The 24,050-nt window shown below is 42.1% G+C and overlaps 2 protein-coding genes across 2 annotated transcripts; one reads left to right on the top strand and one right to left on the bottom strand.

Annotated features, from left to right (window-relative positions):
- Nucleotides 1-2,398, top strand: LOC306926194 (serine/threonine-protein kinase NIM1; the record flags this gene model as incomplete). Its single annotated transcript, XM_079505457.1, has 3 exons — nucleotides 1-181; nucleotides 898-1,166; nucleotides 1,482-2,398. The coding sequence occupies 3 exons, from the start codon at nucleotides 1-3 to the stop codon at nucleotides 2,229-2,231; spliced, it is 1,200 nt and encodes a 399-aa protein (XP_079361583.1). The 3' UTR covers nucleotides 2,232-2,398.
- Nucleotides 2,399-12,602: 10,204 nt separating this feature from the next.
- Nucleotides 12,603-23,771, bottom strand: LOC306926918 (thyroglobulin-like). The gene is made up of 12 exons (XM_079506426.1): nucleotides 23,683-23,771; nucleotides 22,199-22,323; nucleotides 21,876-21,984; nucleotides 19,556-19,668; nucleotides 19,255-19,357; nucleotides 18,769-18,881; nucleotides 18,310-18,424; nucleotides 17,410-17,543; nucleotides 16,458-16,560; nucleotides 13,753-13,877; nucleotides 13,454-13,565; nucleotides 12,603-12,731 (listed from the first exon to the last, which is right to left on the bottom strand). The coding sequence occupies exons 1-12, from the start codon at nucleotides 23,744-23,746 to the stop codon at nucleotides 12,724-12,726; spliced, it is 1,224 nt and encodes a 407-aa protein (XP_079362552.1). The 5' UTR covers nucleotides 23,747-23,771; the 3' UTR covers nucleotides 12,603-12,723.
- Between the last annotated feature and the right edge of the window lie 279 nt (nucleotides 23,772-24,050).

Below are 24,050 nucleotides of genomic sequence, written 5' to 3'. Positions count from 1 at the left end.
ATGTACTTGGAGAGGATGAAACAGTCGCCGCTTGAGAAGGTCGTCTATGACATGGCCCACAACGAGAGGGTCGTCAACGACTTAACACTGGGCCGGAGGATCAGCTTCTATGAGTTACGAGGGGAGATAGGACAAGGCAACTTTTCTCATGTAAGACTGGGTGTTCACACCTTGACTAAAGGTGAGGTCCTGACTGTACAGTAAAATCAGTGTTTATATTTAACTCTGAGAGTGCGCAAATGGAACGGTTACATTTGGAATGTTTACATTTGCAATGAAATGGTTACATTTCCGCACTCTCAGAGTTACAAATGGACACACATTGTGCAATTTATCCTTATGTCACCCATTCATGCATTCATTTATCCTAAAACGCATTAATTTTGTATGGTTTACCCACTCTGCATCTAGCTATCTAAAATAATCATATTTGGCATTCCTCAATGAACACTCTGGATTCCCCAGGGTCTCTAGTCTCCTCTGCCACATAATAAGTGACTCCAGGGGGGCATTAGTTCTAGGTGAATACACATGCCAATGGATATGGGGTGGTCGCCTGGATAACTCCTCCTGATCAGTGCAGATCCTCCACACCCCCAGCAGTGTATTAATGTCATGTTTCATGCGTGCGTGCGTGCGTGCGTGCGTGCGTGCGTGCGTGCGTGCGTGCGTGCGTGCGAAAGAGAGTTTGTGCTCACATGCCGGGGGGATATTCCTCTATTAGGAACATTTTTATCATACCTTTAAATAATACGGCTGCAGAGTGCTGACCTTCACAAGATTATACCAGATGTTATGTGTGATGGTTTACTGCCGTCCGTCCACCCCCGTCTCTCTCTCTCCTCTTTAACCTCTCTCTGACACTTGGCTTAATCCTCTTCTTGTCTCCTTTGTCAGAGAGGGTAGCTGTCAAGGTCATGGACAAGATGCGCCTGGACAAGAAGTGCCAGTCCTTGTTCACCTCTGAGATCAGCTGCATGGAGAAGCTGTGTCACCCCAATGTGGTGCGGCTTTACGAGGTCATTGAGACAAGCACAAAGTTGTACTTGGTGATGGAGTATGGGAATGGTGGGGACTTATACTCACGTGTCAACGCCAGGGGGAAGCTCACTGACATGGAGGCCAAAACGGTCTTTACCCAGGTCGTCGCTGCTGTCAAGTACATGGTGAGTTCTGATCAAATGCTGACAACACCTCCAGTTAACCCCTTTTCGCCCCTCACACCATTGTACTTTACAAATTAGTCTTTACTTTGGGAAGTTCTACTAATTTTGTCATTGTTGTGAATGAATGACTTTTGCACTCAATTTCTATGAACAAGATGCTCTAGCAATACAGTTATTTGTCAATGACTATTACATTTAATTATAAACTGTAGTTACCACCAGATACCTATTATTATTCAGTAGTAATTTGCTCATGGTTATACAGTATCAAATCAAGAATTTAAATCGAGCATCTTCCATTTCTTTTTGGTCTAGCATGACAAAAACATTGTCCACCGAGACCTAAAGGCAGATAATGTCTTCTATACCACTTGCAACTGCATCAAAGTGGGAGACTTCGGTTTCAGCACAGAGAGCAGCCCCGCCGAGGTCCTCAATTCCTTCTGTGGCTCGCCATCCTACTCTGCCCCCGAACTCTTTCAGAAAAATGGCTACATTGGCCGTTACTCGGACATCTGGGCCTTGGGCATTCTCCTCTTCTTCTCTGTGACAGCTACCATGCCTTTCCATGGAGATAGCAAGGGTAGGTTGAAGCGCTGCATTCTCCAAGGGGCCTACAGTATCCCTCCCTATGTGCCCGACCAGTGCCAGCTGCTCATTAAAGGCATGCTGAATCTTGTGCCTGCTGACCGTGCTTCTCTTTCCCAGATTATAAGTAGTAGTTGGCTCAAAGGGATCGATTACCCTCTGCCTTATGCCTCCCTACCACAGTCCCCAGCCCACTTAATCCAGACCTCCCAGACTCTGTGTTTGGAGGAGCAGGAGGTGAAGCTTTCACTGTCAAACTTGGGCATCTCTGCTGTCCATTTACAAAACAACACTAGTTTGGACTGTCGGAGCCCGCTGACAGGGACCTACCGGATCCTTCTCCACCGGGCTCAGAGGAGGAGGTCTGGGGAGGCAGTAGGTTTCTCAGCTCTTGACCCTGATGAATATGGAACGCATAGTAGCTGCTCTGTAGCTTTGGACAAACACAACCCCACTGCTGTTTGTGTTATACTATAGAAATCGGCTTACTTACAGTAGCTCCTGTAACATAAAAACATGTGAATTACCAGTCAGCAGCTCATTATTTATAAAAGGATGGTGCATAGCACCATCTTGTGCTGAGGAGAATTCACAGGCTGTAGAAAGGCTGGGGTCAGGGTTACAGTAGCTAATTTCTTTTCTATCCTACCTCTTGAGCCCCATTGCCCCCGCCGGCGGGGGCAGCGGCTGTCCACCTCTGAACAGCGCTCAGCGGGTCAATGGAGACCCAATTGGTCTCCGGTTCCAACTCCGATGTTACAGATTTACCCCCTTTACCCCCCTGGGGTTTAAGAGGTTTTATGTCTGTCTCATCTTGGAGGACTGAGCTGATCTCTGCTGTGTGGCTTGTTGGGCTGATTACATCGCCTGCTTTACTCAGCAAAATCAGCTTACTGATACTGCTTAGTCAGAACCAGCCTGATCCAGTATGAGAGTGACGACACTAGCATTGACTTCCATTGTAAGAAAGGAACGTGGAAGTGCTCATTCTATCTCAATGGGATAGTTCCAAGGTTTGGAACTATCGCATTGAAATATAACGAGTGGTAAGATAATAGCGTGTCGCGACTCTCTTCTTCTAAGGCTCTGTTCAGAACATACTTCTATTGCACACTTCCTCCACAGGCCACAGATAATATTTTTTAACTGCTGGGGAAGGTTTTGGATCATATATAAATTAATATGGAAGACCATGTGAAAATGTTTCCTAGAAAGTAAGGCATTGGGCAAAAGTAGATTTGAGTAAACCTATTGATTGAATGCAGGTTAAATGCAGTGTATTATCTTCACTAATTGGGCAAAACCAAATGCAATCATGTTAAAAGGACCATACCACTGTTAATATTGGGCATTCACAACTTCAGCCATACAGTTTTCTGTTAATGGCTTTAGATTGTGTGTATGTTTACTCCATATAGTCATTCGAGTTACCAAACTTAGCTGAATACTTGAGTCAGCAATTCACTCCGCCTAAAAGCATAAAAACAAGGTACTTAATTTCTGAGCCTGTCTGAGGGACATATGGTGAACAACCATAACAACGGGTGTCTTGCGGGGGGTGAGGGCCTGTGTGAGGCCTGTGTGTTGTGGTGGTGGCTTTAAATGCCTTGATGTAATGCTTGTGATTCTGTGAATAACAAGTGAAACTGTTGTGTACTTTTACTTTATACCGGTAATCCCAGTCCAGTTATATAACACAGATTGTTCAATCCACACATGCAGGGTCTTCCAATCCTCAGGTCAACATCAACTCTTTCCTGAAATAATAAAATGTATTTTCAGACTATAAATGTATCTAATTTCTCTGATTATAAAGTTGTATTAGCACAGGCTGTTTTAGCATCATCCTTCCAGCAGGAGGCATGGTATCACAGGATTTGAAAGATGCCATCTACTCCAAGCAGAAAGTTTGAGTTTTCCAACAAATTATAATAGTGATAATTAGTGAAAAGTTGTTAGTTTGTAGATCAGCTATTTTTTCATAATTCATAATGTACTTTTTTATCACTTGAAATGTAGTTGAGTCAAAAGTACAATATTTGTCTTTGAAAAGTAGTGGAGTGAAAGTAATCTAAAATACAAATACTCCCAAGTATTAGTATAGTACTTTCGTTTACAGTATTTATAAAGTACAGATACTCAAACAAATAAACTATAAGCCTACAGTAGGCTACTGCAAATGTACTTTGTTACTGTCCAACATTGGCTCCAAGCCAGAGCAGAAAGCAGAGCCAGAGTTTTTATAGTTTTGGAACATGATTTATAAAGTGTATATGCTGTGTGTCAACCAACTCAAAATGTTTTCCGCAGAACATTCCCTGTACAGTAGGTCAGTTGGTGGAATGTGGAAAGTCACAGTTCATGGATAATTCTCGGATGTTATGTAACAAGCTTTACAGAAGTCACTCCCACATCTTAAAAAGGTACTGGGTTGAGAAACGGCAAGGGTAAAAAAGAAAGTACAGAACACTGAACACCACACATACTCACATCATGCATGGCAGCAATTCAAAGATATAATAGAGACAACGTTTACCCACAGGTCATCATAATTTTTAAGGAACTGTCTCTGTCTCTTTTGAGGCAGGGACAGCATGCTACACATGTACAAGTTATCACATTTATTGTCTCCACCAGGCCGAAGGAGATTTTGTCCAAACATTATGACATGCCTGAAGAAGGCCGAAAGGCTGAAACGTTGCAATCTGACACTTTTAAAGTTCTTGAACCAGCAAGTGGCAGTGTGCGGGTCTCTCCTCCTTCCTCATAACGTTTGCTGTACTGCCAGGACCTATACGCACCTGCTATAAAACTGAACCAGGTGTGCGGAAGTCATCCCTTGAATAAGTGTCCAAACATTACGCAAATTGGTACACAGTCTCTCTAGAGCCATTCAACGAAACGGGTCTTTCAGATTTTTCAGACTCCATCCTGATTGGCTAAGATTGGCTTCCAAAGTTCGCAGGAGTGCTCCGTTTCAAACAAAATGCTGCAAATCATGAACACATGGTGTGATTTCCGTGAAATTTTGCACGCACATTCCCACTAGGTCGAGGAAGAAATGCCACTTGAATATTTTCAACTCAGCCTCATGGTGGCGCTATAACTGGCCGATTTGTGTTTTTACCTATAACTGCACCGATCTGTGTAAAACCATGTATGCACACTCCCTAGAGGCCAAGGAAAAACCTTTGCCTGGAATTTTTCACATCTGCTCTTTATAGCGCCACCAGGAGGCCGACATATGTAAAACACATTTTCTAATATTACTCCTTCAGATTTTATCCAAATTTCACGCAAATCGGTACACATGCTCTCCATAGTCATGTCATCATGTGATTTGTTTGATTTCTCATAATTATCCATCCTGATTGGCTACGATTTGCTTCTAAAGTTTTCAGGAGTAGCCTGTTTTGTACAAATTGCCACAACTCCGCAACGCAGCGTCCGATTGCGGTGAAACTGTGCATGCCTATTCCCACTACTAGGCTGAGGAAGAAATGCCACTTGACAGTTTTCAAATCAGCCTCATGGTGGCGCTACAACAGGCCAAGTCGCGTCACACACACACACACACATGTTTATATTACTCCTAAACATTTTGCCAAACATCACACACAATCCTATCCTCCTGGTGGAGACCTGTGCCCAGAAGGGCACTTTTTCTAGTTTATTATTTTTTTTACCCCCAGACCCACCCAGTCGATAGCGCTGTCTAGAATGTCCCGGGGTAAATTCCCGCTGGGGTTGTGTTCTCTCCTCCGTGTCATCAGGGCATGGATGGGAAAGGAACTGTTTGGAATAACGTGTTCCTTCCACACACTACGTCCTATTGATTGACAGTTTGCCGAATGCATGGGTACAGTTAAAAAGAAAGTAGGCCTACAGGTCAATACAAAAACTGCTACTGAGGATACAGTATAACCAGCACTAAGATTACATCAGGGTCCTCCATTTTCAATACATCATTTAAAGAAGTACAAGTATACACTTCTATGATACAGTTAAATTAAAGAAAAATGCGTACAGTATGGAAAAATAGGCGGGAAGGGGAGAGGGGGACTTTGACTAACTTTTTTACAGGGGCCAGTTTTGAATTGCAGCCGGCCATAAAGTGCTCTTTGAGAGCATTTTTTAAGGAGTTTAGGGATTCACTTTTCTTAATAGCTGTTGTTAGGGCATTCCACATTTTAGTGACATATGAGTGAAATTAACCCCTTGTTTGAGCCAAATCTGGTTTGCACGTGGTTAGTTGAACTCCCTCTGGTGTTGTGATTGTGGACTTTGTTGATATTAGGGAAGTATTTTGGCAGGTACATGGGTATCTTAGTGGTGTAGCAAATCTTGTAGACCAGGCCCATTTGGTTGGTTGGCAAAGTCCACCCCAGCGATGGGAGAGTAGAGTATGCTGCTCTGATCCCGTGTCCCAAAGTCCATCCCATCACCGGTAAAAGTCACAAAGCACAGACTCATGCGTCAAACTATGGACACAGACACAGTGACACACTGGCAAGCATATAGACACACTAGGTGACTGGCGTGTCGTTGTAGAGACCAATGGTTCCAAAAGTGGTGTCCAGGTGAAACAACAGGGCCGTCCTTGAGGGCGTTCCAGGGTGTCCCCAGCAAAACTAGTTAATATAGCATAAAAATCTGACAACTTTAATTGTGAATGATGAATTTCATGACATATATATGTGTATTATTATATTTTGTTTCATTATTATTATTTCATGTGCTATATACTGAAATATAGAGATCAATGAGCTGGTATAGATTGGGAAGCTGTGACCACACCTGAATATATCCCAACTGCACTATATATCTTATTATCTTATTATCATGTATTATCTTATTAAAAATATTCCCTCAGGAGTAAACTGCCTGTGACCACAGGTGTCTGCCATTTACAATCACTTTCCCCTTTGGTGCCAATTTTTGATGCCAAAACTACCTGTTTCCACACGCACCTGTTTCATTCTGTAATACTGTGCTGAACCTGCAGTCATATCTATAGCCATGTAAAACAGGAATGTGAACACACCTCATGTGTGGACAGAAACAAGGGAAGCTGAGGTAGGGGAAATACAGAGAAATAGATATCTGGTTTATATATAAAATTACTATCAACAATGATTTGAGAATGGGCAGCGGACTGACCTCATGCTTCCTTCTATGCATGAGGAGTCCAAGCTGATTATTTTCACCTGACAGGGGGGAGTTTCCCCGGCTGGACGTAGCGCGTGGAAGGAACGCGTTATTCCAACCAGTTCCTTTTCCCTCCATCAGGCGCCCCGGCTGACCAGGGGGAGGTAGTTTAGGGTATGTGAGGGTATCTACCCTAGGGGAGACGGAGAGAACATGGAAACTCCACACAGAAAGGCCCTTTCCCAACCCCACCTCAGGTATGGGCACTGATGACACGGAAGAGAGAACACGCCCACAGCGTCCCCAGCGAGAATCGAACCCAGCACCTTAGCTGTGAGGCGACAGCACTACCGACTGTGCCACCGTGCCCCATTTTGCCTGTTTTCATTGCAGTTCAAAAGGCTTCCAAACCCCAGAGAAAACTCCAAACCACAGAAAATCCACTGAATGTTCAAAGTTCAGGGTTTTTTTAGGTGTAATTGAGGTTATAAAACCTAAAAGAAAAACGAAAAAGAAAAAATTAGGAAAAATAATGTCATGAAACCTTAAATGTATTTATTATGTATATGTATGTATGTACTGCTGTGTAAATCTCTTTGGTTGTTTCCTTTTAACTTTAATTAAAACATTTGGTAACACTTTATATTAAGGTCGCCTTCATAATGCATTATAAGCTCATTTATAATGCATTATAATGTGCTTATAAGGCATTATAACACTCGTTATAAATGTTTGTAATCATGTATAACAACTTATAACCACGTTTATAACATATTATAAGTGCTGGTCATAATGCATTATTATGCTCAGTGGAACAGCACATTATAACTATTATAACGTAGGTGGTTATAAAGGCACATAGATAAGTGCTGTAATGTCTGTGTCATAATGCATTATAACCAATGTGTATTAAATGGAATAATGTTAAGGCATATCAATAATGCCTTATAAGCACATTATAATGCATTATAAATGCGCTATAATGCATTATAAAGACGACCTTAATATAAAGTGTTACCAAACATTTCAGCTGATTATATTTTACTAGACCGGCTGTAGAGCACCGAGTCGGTAACGATGGAATACCCGTTCCACCCATCTGTCTGTGTCCCTTTTATGCCCATATATGGAGATTTCTGTATCTGTCTCTCTCTTTATAGATAGATGTCAGAATACTGAAGAAAAACAACACTTGGCAAATCATCAATCATCAATTATTGCACAAGGCTTTCCTTGCGTCACTGAGACACAAGGAAAACAATGAAGGAGAAATGTTTTGGAAGTTGTTGTCAGAGTGAAATGATTTACCAAAGTGAAGAATTTACCTTTAGAGTAGACCAAGGATACCCTAGCCTAGGTTATAGTTTAGGGTATCCTTGGTATACTCTAGCCAGTGGTTCCCAAACTGTGGTGCGTGCACCCCTTGTGGTGCACGAGCGTCTTCTAGGGCAGGGGTTCTCAACGTTTTTGGCCGGGGACCCCCGGAAATGCTTTGGCAATGTCTCGGGACCCCCGCCCCGCCCCCTCCCAACCCCCAATATAAATTGACTGCTACAATAACCTTAAACCATTTTGGGCGGGAACCCCTTTGTGTTTTAAGCATTGTTATAATTTAGCTATTGAAAAATAGCAGATCTACAAGCTCATAGCGCGCCACTCGGTGGCGCGCTATGAGCTTGTAGATCTGCTATTTTTGAAAAATCGTGAAAATAAAATTTTAAAAAAAATCTTTTTTTTTTTAAAATAATTTGGGGACCCCCTAAAATATTTTGGCGACCCCCCGAGGGGTCGCGACCCACGGGTTGAGAACCCCTGTTCTAGGGGGTGCGTGATATGAAAAGGCTAATGGTGGTGCTATGGTTTTATATGAAATGAAATATTATAACATATTATGCCAATATATGGCAAGTACATGCAGAATATATATAGCCTATGCTGCATATATATGCCATATTCAGGTTCATATATGTGGATATAGGAAATATATGTCTCTCTAGCTTATGCAATTTTTATTTCCATATGGGGTGTTTGAGCTAGGTCGGGAGGTAACGGGGTGCATGCTCTAGACTATTAGAATGTCTACACTACAGTGATATTTCACATCGTCCAGAGTGGTTGATATCATACCTGAGCAGTCACCCACAAACCTCCCTTAAAATGTTATATGAATAGGAGAGAAGAAAAAGTGTGCCTTTAGGTGAAATTGAAGTAAAAAGGTCTGTTTCTACACAGTCAATTACACAATTACACGGTTCATTTAAGTTTTTGGTTTTTAATCAGAATGCCAGTTTGAATATCTGCAAGACCTTTGATTGGTAATTCTTGGAGCAAGAAAGGGCAAATAATCTGCTTTGATCGTTACACCTAATGTCTCATCCTAGCAGCAATAAATAACTAAAACATACAGAAGCAGCCGCCATTTCATTTGGAATTGTCTTGGAAAAGACCCATATCCACTCCTTTCTTTCTTTATCTTTTACACTGAGGGCCCTATCTTGCACCACCTCTTAACGCTAATCCCTAAATTTATTGCCATTTTTTACTATTTTGAAAAACATTTTTAAATAGTTAAACTAACCGATCTACATTGACACGCTGTGAGCTTGTAGATTGGCTATTTTAAAAGGTTTTTCAAAATAGTAAAATTGAAGATTTGCTATTATTGGCTAACGTTCCCCCCAGAATATTGATGCTGCATGGTGTTCAAGTGATTAATACTTGCCAGACTGTAATTCTGGTAAACCGAAATCGTGAATCATTGCTCAATCCGAAACCTCATATTTCACCCCTGATTCACTTAGACATTAACAGTAACAATCATACTTTCACATTCATGGCCTGGCTTTAACTAACTAGACTCCCATCATGCTCCATGCAGTGGAAACATGTTCAGATCCGTCTCTAAATGCATTTGGCAACTTCATGGTGTTCAGGTCATAAACCTTGATGAAACGATTAACTGCCTTTCCTAATATGGAACTACATATAAAGGGCTAAGGGATGCAACAATTATTTTACATCTTCCTTTGTAGGTAAAAATAATAATAGTAATAAAAATGCTTATTTTGTTGGATTTTTATTTTATTTCATACAAATGGCCAAACATTCCAATGGCAACACTTATTGGAAAGAACCTGTGGGAACTATCACAATGTGGTTAACAAGTGACACATGTTTAGTTTAATCCTGAATTGATGATGGTATGACTAGTCTTTTAGTCATCTCATTTCAGCAGAAGTTAGGCTGGCTCAGCTGTATTTCATGGAAGTATACAATACTTGGATCCAAGCATCCACAAATTAGCAAATGTTAATTAATTTGTTCAATTGAGAAAATCCAATTTCTTGTTGTATTAGTTTCAATTTGTGAAATGTATGTAGAATCAGTGTGTTACTTCTATAGTTATTAGTCAATATACTGCACATGCCTAATAAAGAGTGCTGCTTGGGAATGTGTAAAAATAATAATACAAACTAGAAAAAGTGCCCTTCTGGGCACAGGTCTCCACCAGGAGGATAGGACTGTGTGAGATGTTTGGCAAAATGTTTAGGAGTAATATAAACATGTTTGCTTTTGATGGCAATTGGATGACTTGAGGCATTTTGTTCCAAAAATGTGTTTTGCAGAAATCAACCTGTTGGTGGCGCTATAACAGGCCAATGTGAAAAGGGTGGGATATATTCCTCAGCCTAGTAAGAAAATGTGTGAAAGATTTCACGTAAATTGCATGCTGCGTTCATGATTTGAGGCTTTTGTTCAAAACGGGGCAATCTTGCAAACTGTGAAAGCCAATTATAGCCAATTAGGATGGAATATGAAATATCGGACAGATCCGACTTGAGCACATGACCATAGAGATACTGTGTAACGATTTGTGAGATTTTTGGACAGAATCTGGAGGAGTAATATCAAAAAATGTGTTTTACAAAAGTCGGCCTCCTGGTGGCGCTATGAAAGGCAGATGCGGAAAATGCAGGTGAAAGGTTTGTCCTTGGCCTCTAGGGAGTGTGCATGCAATGTTTCACGCAGATCGGTGCAGTTTTAGGTAAACAATGTGAAAAGCTGCCTCATGGTGGCGCTATAACAGGCCGTTCTGGAAAATGCAGGGCAGAGGTTCATCGTTGGCATCCAGGGAGTGTGTGTGCAAAGTTTGGCATCGACCGGGTTAACGGTGCCGGAGATTAGCTGGTAACGGACGGACGGAAGGACACACGGACACACGGACGGACACACACACACACGGACGGAGTGCAAAACATACTCTCTCCCCATGCCTTCGGCCTGGTGGAGACAATGACTGTCTACACAAAAAAAGGCATCACATCGAGAGAGAGAGAGACAGAGAGAGAGATAGAGAGAAATAATAGGGTGGAACGAGATGTAGCATGTTCACAAATGTCACTTCACACTCTCATACATAGTACCTGTAATGAATTGGATGTCAGGTATGTAGAGCGTAACACCTGCAGAAGTGCAAAGTCACGCTTCAAAGGGTGAAACAGCATCACAGCATTATTGAGGCTGGAAAGCCCCAGGGCACCAGAGAACGGCAGCTTTTTCTTTTCTTTTAATATATAAACTCCTACATCTGACACTTAACTAAACAGTGGTATGTGTACAATGCAAAACCAAGGGAATACTAGCATCCCTCAACCTGCGGGACACGATACACACCATACACCCCTACACTAACACCCTGCCGTTTTACAAGCGTCCTTGACTCTTCTCCCTCCTGGCACCCAAGTGGAATGACCTTTCCCCCCTCAGTCAGGACTGCTGACTCACTGCCCATTTTCCACCAAAGTCTCGCAAAACTCACTTCTTCAGACTCTACCTCAACCCCTAGACTCCCAGTCATTCCTTATTGTGGCCTATTTTTTTTAGTGGTGCAAACCACTCCAACAACCAGCTTTGTCTGTATCTATGTTTGTGTACCTGTGTACGTGTCCGTGCAAAGGTGAGCATGGTTACTATATGGTTAGTGTGTGACGTCACTGACATAGCTGATCAGGCTATATAAGACCTTGCACCACTCAGTTCACACGGGTGTGATTTCTTATAGATGTTAGTAATGCAGATATGCTGTAGTACAGTATGTTATGTTACTTAAATAGCATATATTGACAGATGCTAGGATAGATTTTTCCTGTATTATAATTATGTTGTAGCATTTAATAGATTTCTTTGCACTCTATTTACTTGACCATTTACCCTGTCATCTATTGACAATGGTTCTTACCTCTTATTGCAATTTTGCACTTGAAAGTCACGCTGAATAACTGCTATGACTAAATTGAGTTCTGTAAATTTAAATTATACACATTTGACCTGACTCCATTTTCATACTCTCAGAATTAAATTGACATTTAGGGTTGTGCAGTGCACAATGCAAATCTGGTAACTGTACAGCTCTTTTGGTGATTTTGAAAATGGATTATATAATTGTGTAAGAACTTAAAATTCCAATTTTACTCCAATGGCTGTACCTCATTGCACAGATTTTATCCATACATCACGCAAATCGGTATACACTCTCTCTATAGTCATGTGTTCAACACAGATCTGTTTGATTTTTCATATATTACTCCTACACATTTTGTCCAAACGCTATTATGCTACTTTTTCTAGTTTTCATTATCTTATTGGTCTGTTCAAGCTCAAACCAAACAGAAGACATGTGCAGCGATACAGTAACCTCTTTTAATGGCTGTGCTTGACAGATAATTAAACAAAAGAGCATTTTGTTTACTCTTGTTCTTTATTGGATAAGGAAGGTTAACTTTCCATTGCAATGTCTCTTTCTTCTATGATTTATCTCTTCTCATTGGTCTGTAAAATACAAAAAAGAGAGAGAGAGAGAGAGAGAGAGAGAGGGGAGGGGGGAGACAAAAGTTTAATTTAAGCACATAGGTGGGTAGCTTTCTCATTTGTCAAACAGAAAAGTAATAAGTAAGCACTAAGCAGCCATGAGGGTATGCAGCCACTGCACTGGTATTTCATTTGCCATGTACTTTCTTGAAAAGCTGCCTGTAGCTATGAAACAGAAATCCTTAACAATGATGCAGAAAGGCTAATATATTTATATAGTTATTCCTTTACCCTTGCAAATACGGTACTTACACTCTGGTGCTGTCGTTGCTGCCTCCTCCCAACATCAGCTTACTTAAATACAGAAATTCACTACATACATAAATAAATAATCTATAAACAATCCCATAGTCATATTTTGCCAGCTGCACGCACGCACGCACGCACGCACGCACGCACGCACGCACGCACGCACGCACGCACGCACGCACGCACGCACACACACACACACACACACACACACACACACACACACACACACACACACACACGGGTTGTTGCTGGCTGCAATGCTATCCCATTGGCTGATAGGTCGGTTAGAGGCAGAAAGTGTCTGGTTGCCTATAGGGTTAGGGACGAGGCAGCCAATCAGAAAGATAGGTGACTACGGCAGCCAATGAAATGATAAATTGCCACTACCATAAGTTGCCACTACCAACCTGATAGATTGTAAACATTCTCACCTGCAGGGTTGTCGCAGTCTTCAGGTGGTGTACGACCAGGTGATGTCCTGGTTCCTGCTTTCTCCTGTCCTCGACTGTCCACACACCAACAATGTCCAGTGGAGCCGTGGCACTGCAATACACACAAAATAATATTAACAACAACAACCGTCCGTGTTCATTCAACTAGCTAGCAAAGTGAATCATAATTTGACCTGTTGGTGTGTGTATGTGTGTGCATTTCTTCACCTGATGGTGATACTAATAGTATAATAAATCCTCTGTCTATCGGTCTGCCTATCTATAAACCATAGTTTTACCTGTTTAGGTGTGTATGATCCATTAGCATCACATTCAGGTATGAAGGCTCCAAGTACAGGGTGTCCTTCTGTCATGCTCGGAATGCTGTCTCTCTGACGCTCACAGTGGGTCCCAGGACGTTCAACTGGACAGCAAACAATTAAAACATGTTCATCAGAGCGGCTCATTGGCTTATGGTGCCTATACAAGGATTATTGTCTCCAAGTCCAGGCCGAAGGCATGGGGAGAGAGTATGTTTTGTACTCCGCCCGTGTGTCCGTCCGTGTGTGTGTCTATCTGGCTATCTTATGCACACAGGTTTAGGACAATGGAAAGCGCCTCCTCAAACCACCCGTAATGCGAATTCCGTTTGATTAAAGAATGCGCTCCTGAGACCTGGGTTGGAGCTTCCTCGGCTTGACGCATGTTGCAGAACATTCACAACTCAGAGGTCTCGTTCTGTCTAATTTAAAACAAATGTTTATATTACTCCTAAACATTTTGTCTAAACATCACCCTGAGGGACACTTTTTCTAGTTACAAATGTACTGTATGTTTCTGTGAGAGTGTGTGCGCAGTGCGCTCAACTGTTAAAGGACCCATTTTCAACTTCTCTTCATAATTATAATTGGTCCTCACTAATGCTCATGATAAAATGCTATACAATTATTTTCTACTCTGCCTGTGTCTCATAGGATCGACTTGAAACAATGGTTTCCATTATTGCAAGCTAACTTTGTAGGAATAGAAAGCCTGCAGTTTCTATTAGCTTGGATTCCCCGTCGATGATGTCACTGGTATGCAGGTTTCTCAACTGTCCACAGCCCTCCTCTGAGACACAGACAGGGTAGACAAAAATGATACAATATTATAAGGAGCATTAGTGAAGACCAATTATTTGAAGGTAAATGGGTGAAGTCCTATAAGTATTTCTAAAATGTGTTTTTATATAATTATTGCTTTTAAGTATCATAGTATTATTAATTTAAACACATGCTGTCGCTGTCATCTGCCATACACAGAAAAGTAAATAAATTGTAGAAGCATAATTGAGGTTTCTGGCACAACTTCACCTACTCAGAAGGGGCATGGAGAAGGGGAAAAACAGGTTAAACTGTAAAAACACACTTCATGTGGCCCTCATCAGAATGATGAAGGTGGAGTTGGTCGGTTGGATCTGGTTGTACTTGATGCTCACTTTCGTTTCTTCTTATGTTCTGATTTGCTCAGGCTGAAACAGAGCTCTCACCTCACCTAAGCTCTGTGGTACCAGACCTTTCGCAGAGGGGCTGCAACCAAAGGCTACGGCTATTTTGGAGGAGTCATTGAAAGGTTTTAAGGGGACCCCTGGGTTCAGGTGTAGCAATGGACAATAGACTTGGATGTATTAGCCTTTCTGCATCATTGTTAAGGTTTTCTGTGTCATACAGCCACAGGCAGCTTTTCCAGAAAGTATGAAATATGAAATGCCAGTGAAAATGCTAGTGAATAATAGAAGGTGCTTGAATAACCACACAGCATGCCACACTAGCAGGATAAGATGCATAGTAAGGGGGCAGCCAAACAGCCCTCATGGCTGTTGACAAATGATAAATCTTTTGGTCTTTTACAGACCAATGAGAAGAGATAAACCATGGAAAGTTAACCTGCCTTGAAGGCCAAGAGTGAACAAAATCCTCTTTTGTTAAATTATCTGACAAGCACAGCCATTAAAAGAGGCTACTGGAGTGTTGCACAGAACACTTAACAAGATAATGAAAATAAAGTTTGATAGGCTACAAGAGGCCACAGGCAGCTTTTCAAGTTAGTAAATGGGGCATGCAATGCTAGCAATGACATCATGGGTGGATAATTGAAAGTGCCACTCTGCCATTCAACTAAAACATAATGTTTTGGGTTTGTTGCACAGCAACACTGGCTCCCCATTAAGGTCCAATCACCACAGGACATGTTTGGTTTGTCGTAAATAGAATTTTACAACTCAAAGGAATTGTTTTTCTTTTGATGCAAAATGAGAATTTTCCAAATTAACCTATTTCCTATCTTTTTTTTGTAAGTTGAAGATGCTTTTCCACAGCCGTGTTAGAAATGATGTGTACAGTAAGTATTACATGAACATAATGAGAGCTTGCATGTTCTCCCTGTATCACCTAGGGTAGGTACCCTTACAAAAACAGGCAGTAATCCGCCTGGTCTCTAAACTGCCTGATGGAGGGGAAAGGAACTGGTTGGAATAACGTGCTCCTTCCACGCGTTAACTCCAACCGGGGAAACTCCCCCTGTCAGGCACCCTGGGCAAGACCTACGCTGTAAAGACTATCATTTGTTTGGGCGGAAGTTGCGGGAATTTAGCGGAAGTATCGCAAGGAAATGACGTTGATGCTTTACAAATCAGTTTACATTCTCCACGAATGAAACAAGTGTTGTGATTGGTCGGGAAAATTTCGTATCCGGGGGAAATACATCTGACGGATGTTCCGGAGGATACATCCGCCGATAGCTTCTCTGCCTTATGTTGTGACCAGGCTTTTCTTTTCGCAGATAAGTAAGCCTGGGACCGAGGCTACCTGTCAGGTGAAAAGAAACGGCTTGAACTCCTCATGCATTGAATGAAGCATGAGGTCAGTCCGATGCTCTCCCCAAGTATGCATGTGGAGAAACTTTTTTCAGAAAGAGAAGTTTATATCTTCCAAGACAAATATGTTCCCTATTTCCTCATTCTCACCTGCATTGTCACAGTCTATGGTGGTACCAGGTGGTGTCCTGGTTCCCAGTCTCTCTTTTCCTAGACTGTCCACACACCAGCAATGTCCAGTGGAGCCATGGCACTGCAATACACAACATAGAAACTAGAAAGGGCATGTCCAGTTGAGTAAAAATCTCTACCAGGAAGCATGTCCCTATAATAAAACATGCACCACTGGTTTTCAAAGTGGGTTCCAGGGACCCCAGAGATCCTTGAGGAACACTTTAACCCTATTTTATACTGGGGATATTTGAAAATGTCCAATATAAGCTCTCAGCTTGTAGATCTTCTATTTTTTTAAATATTAAGGTGCGTGCGTGCGTGCGTGCATGCATGCGTGCGTGCGTGCGTGCGTGCGTGTGTGTGTGTGTGTGTGTGTGTGTGTGTGTGTGTGTGTGTGTGTGTGAGTGCACAGCATGTGCACATGCATGCACTCTGTCCCCTGCACCACTAATATATAATAGTGGTATGTTGTATATTGGGGTAAATTGGACTGTAAACATTATGTACTATGTGCAGTTTGTGCACATAGCACATAATAGATATGCAGTCTCTCTGTCTGTGTGCAGTTTTCATAGGTGCATCATCTCTGTCACTCTCTGTCTCTCTGATGAATTGGAAAACAACTGTAGTGTTGGATTACGCATACTAAATCACCGGTAGTAGATCCCATATTGTACAGTATGTGTGATTGGCTATATGGCCATAGCATGGAGGGGCAGTTAATCCAGAAAATTATATAATTTAGTTCCTTGGCATGCTGGCAGTATGCACAAGAAATATGATATTCTTCGGTCAACTAGTTTGTGAGATTCGTTGCAGTCAGTTTAACAGACAGACGGGTGAATACAATAATCTCTGCTTTTCTTCACCTGATGGTGATATATCTCCTCTGTCTATCGGTCTGCCTATCTATAAACCATAGTTTTACCTGTTTAGGTGTGTATGTTCCATTAGCATCACATTCAGGTATGAAGGCTCCAAGTAGAGGGTGACCTTCTGACGTCAAGCTCGGAATGCTGTCTCTATGACGCTCACAGTGGGTCTTAGCACGCTCTGGTTCATCTGGACAGGAAATCATAAACACATCATTCAGAGCCTAAGGACCTCTGGAGGCCAATGAGTCGTTTACACTAGTCCGGGCAGCGCACCCCCCGCCAGTCTGCCTCCCCGTCTCTAATTCCATTACAATTGCAATATCTATCTCTATTTTTGAGTGGTGCAAACCACTCCAACAACCAGCTTTGTCTGTATGTTTTTGAGTGGTGCAAACCACTCCAACAACCAGCTTTGTCTGTATGTTTGTGTACCTGTACGTGTCCGTGCACAAGTGAGCATGGTTGCTATGGTTAGTGTGTGACGTCACTGACATAGCTGATCAGACTATATAAGACCTTGCACCACTCAGTTCACACGGGTGTGATTTTTCTATTTATAAATAGAAATATACTGTGTAGCGAATATTAGAGCCTATACACCCCCCCCCCCCCCCCCCATAGGCTACATGCACCTAATTCCATTAAAATAGCAATATATTTCTCTTGTCGTTGTTGTTGTTTTTCATTCTTCAAAGATAGATGCTGCTACTGTGTAGCTAATATTAGAGGCTATATCCCCCCAAGGTTGCAGCACAATAGGCAACAACATGCACAAATGCGCTCTGTGCATTAAATGGTGATATCTGATTTTTATAAACGCGAGCATCGTGTTATTTTCATTCCATTTATTCATATTCTTCTCTGTGTTGCCTGTGCATGTTTTTTTGACATGTGCGGAATCCGGGGTGTGTGTGTGTGTGTGTGTGTGTGTGTAGGTATTAATTCCACCTCACCTGCTTTTTCACAGTCTTTTCCTTCTAGTTGTGGCATACTAGGTTGTCTCCTGGTTCCCAATCTCTCCTTTCCTAGACTGTTCACACACCAGCAATGACCAGTGGAGCCATGGCACTGCAATACCCAATAGAGAAATTGTATAAAACTATTACATACGTCTCTGTCTGTCTGTCTGTCTGTCTGTCTGTCTGTCTGTCTGTCTGTCTGTCTGTCTGTCTGTCTGTCTGTCTGTCTGTCTGTCTGTCTGTCTGTCTGTCTGTCTGTCTGTCTGTCTGTCTGTCTGTCTGTCTGTCTGTCTGTCTGTCTGTCAGTGTGTCTGTCTGTCTGTCTGTCTGTCTGTCTGTCTGTCTGTCTGTCTGTCTGTCTGTCTGTCTGTCTGTCTGTCTGTCTGTCTGTCTGTCTGTCTGTCTGTCTGTCTGTCTGTCTGTCTGTCTGTCTGTCCATATCCATAGTTTTACCTGTTGAGGTGTGTACTCTCCTTTAGCATCACATTGAGGTACGAAGGATCCAGGCATGACTGGAGTATTGTCTCTATGATGCTCACAGAGGGTCTTAAGACGCTCTGGTTCAACTGGAGAGGATTAACAAGCATTATGTTAACTCTACAGCAGGGCATTCTCTTTAATACATAATATAACTGATTGGTTAATATTAAGGTATGAAAGAGGCATTTCATGTGCAAGGCACTTTATTGAGAAGCTGCCAGTGGCTGCTTGTATCAAACTATGGAGAGTTCATTCTTGAAAGATGTTAACAACACTTTAATTTCCTTTAAAAAAAAAGAAAAAACACTACAGGACCCTGTCACTCCTAAATGTTAGAAATGTTTTTCTATAAAGTCTTGGCTTTGTACCTTCAAGGATATCTCTTTCTCCTGAATTTATAGAACATTTTAAGAAAGACTGTCAGGTAATTATGCTGAGGGCTAAAAACTACATTCTCACCTATTTGACAGCCTGTGCGTGGCATACCAGGTCCTGTCCTGGTTCCCAATAACTCCTTCCCTAGACCATTCACACACCAGCAATGTCCAGTGGAGCCATGGCACTGCAATACACAACATTGAAATACTTTGATATATCCATCCATCCATCTCTAAATCCAATCTGCCAGGCAGAAGGTGTGGCAAAGAATATTTTTTGCTCCTTGTCCGTCTGTACGTGTGTCCACCTGTGTGTCTGCCAAGTGAAAACATATGCTCTGGCTTCTATAGCGCCACCAGGAGGCAGATTTTTCTAGTTTTACCTGTAGAGGTTTGTACTCTCCATTAGCATCACATTGAGGTACAAGGGAACCAGGCATAACTGGAGTATTGTCTCTATGATGCTGACAGTGGGTCTTCGGAGTCACTGGATCATCTGGAGAGGAATGGATTAACAAGCGAATAGAATTGATTAGTGATGATTCACTTACAATTCCCATATTCAGTTATAAACAAGCCATTCCATGTGCAATGTACCTACTTATCAAATTGGACCATATCTATCAACCTATGTTTATTTGTAGGCTAGCACATTTCAACAACAAGTCAATTCAATGTGCTTTTAAATTGGACCATATCTATCAACCTATGTTTATTTGTAGGCTAGCACATTTCAACAACAAGTCAATTCAATGTGCTTTTATACAAAACATAAAGCAAAAATAATCCCACTATAAAAGCACATCCATCCACTACTTTAGTAGTGCACAAGCTCTAACCTTTGTAGATCTCAGTGTACATATTTAAATGACCTGCTGGACGGGAGGGAACGGTAAGAAGATTAAATTATTTTAACATTGATGTCAAAGGCAAAGCTCTCTGTCTACCGAGCAATCTTCGTTCCTACACTCACTTATGGTCATGAAGTGTGGGTCATGACCGAAAGAATAAGGTCGCGAATACAAGCGGCCGAAATGCGTTTTCTTCAACGGGTGGCTGGCATCTCCCTTAGAGATAGGGTGAGAAGTTCAGTCACACGAGAGTAGAACTGCTGCTCCTTCGCCTGGAAAGGAGCCAGTTTAGGTGGTTTGGGCATCTGGTTAGGATGCCTCTCGAAATTGTGGCTTCCAAAGTTCGCAGGAGTGCTCAGTTTCAAACAAAATGCTGCAAATCATGAACACATCGTGTGATTTCCGTGAAATTGTGCACGCACATTCCCACTAGGCCGAGGAAGAAATGCCACATGAACATTTTCAACTCAGCCTCATGGTGGCGCTATAACACACACACACACACCCTAAACATTTTGCCAAACATCACACACTCCTATCCTGCTGCTGGCCCAGAAGGGCACTTTTTCTAGTTTTCGTCTTTTTTTCAAATCCTCAAAAATGATGAAAAAACGGCATGCTATAGACTATAGTATGCCGTCTCTCTCTCTTTCTCTGCGTCACTCTCTCTGCGTCACTCTCTCTGCGTCACTGTCTCTGCGTCACTGTCTCTGCGTCACTGTCTCTGCGTCACTCGTCACTGCGTCACTGTCACTGCGTCACTGTCACTGCGTCACTCTCTCTGCGTCACTGTCTCTGCGTCACTGTCTCTGCGTCACTGTCTCTGCGTCACTGTCTCTGTGTCACTGTCTCTGACTTTGAACTTTCAAAGTCGACTTTGAAATGTTGCCCCTAATGGCTCGTACACACTGCCCGATATTTGCTCCGATTATGCTGTCGGGGAGCATTTTTGGCGCTCGCCGACAAAACCCCCGATCTGACCTAAAATCGGGCTTTGATCGGCGTGGTTTTGCTCGCTGTGTGTCCGTCCGTCTGTCCTTCCGTTTGTGAACAGCTAATCTTCGACACCATTAACCTGGTCAATCGTCCTGATTGGCTAAGATTGGCTTCCAAAGTTCGCAGGAGTGCTCAGTTTCAAACAAAATGCTGCAAATCATGAACACATTGTGTGATTTCCGTGAAATTGTGCACGCACATTCCCACTAGGCCGAGGAAGAAATGCCACATGAACATTTTCAACTCGGCCTCATGGTGGCGCTATAACTAGCTGAAAAGTGTTTTTACCTCTAACTGCACGGATCTGTGGATAACTTTGTATGCCAACTCCCTAGAGGCCAAGGAAAACCCTTTGCCTGGAGTTTTTCCACATCTGCTTTTTATAGCGCCACCAGGAGGCCGACATATGTAAAACACATTTTCTAATATTACTCCTTCAGATTTTATCCAAATTTCACGCAAATCGGTACACATGCTCTCCATAGTCATGTGATCAAGATGGGTTTGTTTGATTTATCATAATCCACCCTCATTGTATGGCTTCTAAACCTTTCAGGAGTAGCCCGCTTTGTACCCGTTTTGTACAAATACACGTCTATATAACAAAATACAGGAAATCAAGAGGTAAAAACGGTGTTGTTAAAAGCCATATTAGCTCAAATTTGAGTTAAAATAGCAGTAAAGAATCACTATTTTCCAATGCAGTAATTCTAGACCAATTAAATAACGGCATTGTGATTTTCAAAAGTTTTAATATCTACAAAGATGTAGGTCTGGCTATGCTGCATCCACCCAACATCATCTTACCTAAGTAGATAACATCTCCTCAAGATATTAAAGAAACAAACATTCTCACCTGCAGGGTTGTTGCAGTCTTTAGGTGGTGTACCAGGTGATGTCCTGGTTCCTGCTTTCTCCTGTCCCCGACTGTCCACACACCAACAATGTCCAGTGGAGCCGTGGCACTGCGATACACACACCAAATAACATAAACACATTGTATAACTCCATAGAGCACAGGACTTCGGTAGAGATTTCACCGTCTGTCCGCTCCGCTGTAGTGCTGACATAACGAGTGACATTATTCCGGTAGAGTGTCTCAGCCCTGCGGTCGCTTCTCGCCTTTAAGGCGTTTTACTGGTATTTTATACTAGCTAGCAAAATGAACCAGAATTTTACCTGTTGACGTGCGTATGTTCCTTCAGCATCACATTGAGGTATGAAGGCTCCAATACGATGACCTTCTGGAGTTCTGGTTGGAATGCTGACTCTATGACGCTCACAGTGGGTCTTAGGACGTTCAACTGGACAGGAAACAATTAAAATACTTTGATCAGAGCCCATTGGCTTATAGAGCGTATACAAAGGTTATTACTAATGTACTGCATGTTTCTAACCCTAACCCTCTAAGGTTAGAATATATAATTATTGCCTAACACACATGGGTGGATAATTTACACCCATATGTTTTAATTACATTTTCAGCTAAACATATTGTTCAAGAAATCACTGTGGTAGGGTTGCAGTCCATAGCGCTGTTGCCTCACAGTTAGAAGGTCCAGGGTTCGATTCCCACTGGAGACGCTGTGGGCGTGTTCTCTCCTCTGTGTCATCAGCGCACATACCCTAGGTGGGGTTGGCGAAAGGGCCTTTCTGTGTGGAGTTTGCATGTTCTCCCTGTGTCCCCTATAGGCCTATGAATAAACAAGCAGTAATCTATGGTCTCTCTATCCAGGCGCTATACGTCCTACCGTGGAAACTCCCCGGCCCCTGTCGGTGATAAGAGGAGGCCTGCTCATTGAAGGAAGCATGAGCTCAGTTCGGGCCGGGCTCTCCCCAGGTTGGCAGAGGTAGAGTAGAGTAACCAGGATTAAAGCATAGGTTAGGCACCGCTCCAAAACATCTGCCTTCCAGTTGACACCAGCAGTAGTCACATGCCTCCACGCTCCCACAATCTTAATCAATCGCCCTGACGATCTGCTGTGGAGCGAATCAAAAAGTGATTCGCTAAATATCAGGCTCGTATTTTATTTTATTGATATTAATTTGCTGTTCATATCAGGGACATTTTCGCATTGTATTTTGAAAATAAATATGCCACGTTTTAGGCTCAATTGGATCACTGTGTTTTGCCTCATAACTGGACTTTAAGATAAACTGAACAATAGAATTGCACAACAAGCACAAGGTCTCATTCTCTGCTGAGTTTAAAACATTAAATGTCTCACTCTTCTTTAGAATTATCTCAAAGTTTGAGACAAAGATTGACAGAATTCAGACCACCATAACCACAACTGCTATACATGACAAAATGCGTTTGAAAAATGTTGGAATTGTTTTTAATTGATGAAAAGTTTTTTTTTTTTTTTAATATATATATTGTTGTGATTTAAAGGCTTTAAGACCTCTAGAAGACTCCATCTAACCTTGAGGTGGTGGGTGAGGATCCGCGAGCCGCAGGCGTGGCAGCGGAGAACATATGCCAACACAGTGTAGTATTACACACATTCTGGAGTTCACTTAATTACATACTGTAAAGTCACTATACAGGCCTTTCAGAGCCTATAAGAGTCTCTGGAGCATATATACAAGAGTTATTCCTAATGCATGTCTCTGATGTGAACTTGCTCCAGGTATAATGTGGTCTGTTAAAGCCTACCTACCTTGTGCCAGGCTCAGGTACATGCAGGCAAGCAGCAATAAGAAGAACATAAGTCGGAACTTCATGGCTGTTAGTTGGTGCTGCTTTCTGATCAACTACGTACAGAAAAAACAAACCCTCTCCACTTTTATAGAGTAAGGTACTGTAGTGTACAGTCAGAACAAACACTTGCCTCCCACAGTGAGCAGCTGTTTCAACTCATTAACAGTGGGGTTCAAAGATTGTTTGATGTTAGGCAACTGAACTTTCGGTAAATTAAATGAAAACGAACAGAACTAAAACTAAACAAAATGCTTGGACAAAGGTTAAGAAAACACAGCCGACAAATGACATTGTTACATAACGTTTTTTTGTTTGTTTTTTCCTTTA

This window comes from Electrona antarctica (assembly GCF_951216825.1).
Source record: "Electrona antarctica genome assembly, chromosome: 7".
In the NCBI taxonomy this organism is placed as follows: domain Eukaryota; kingdom Metazoa; phylum Chordata; class Actinopteri; order Myctophiformes; family Myctophidae; genus Electrona; species Electrona antarctica.
Note: the sequence above shows the minus strand (reverse complement) of the source record. Positions and strands in the feature narration are given on the sequence as shown.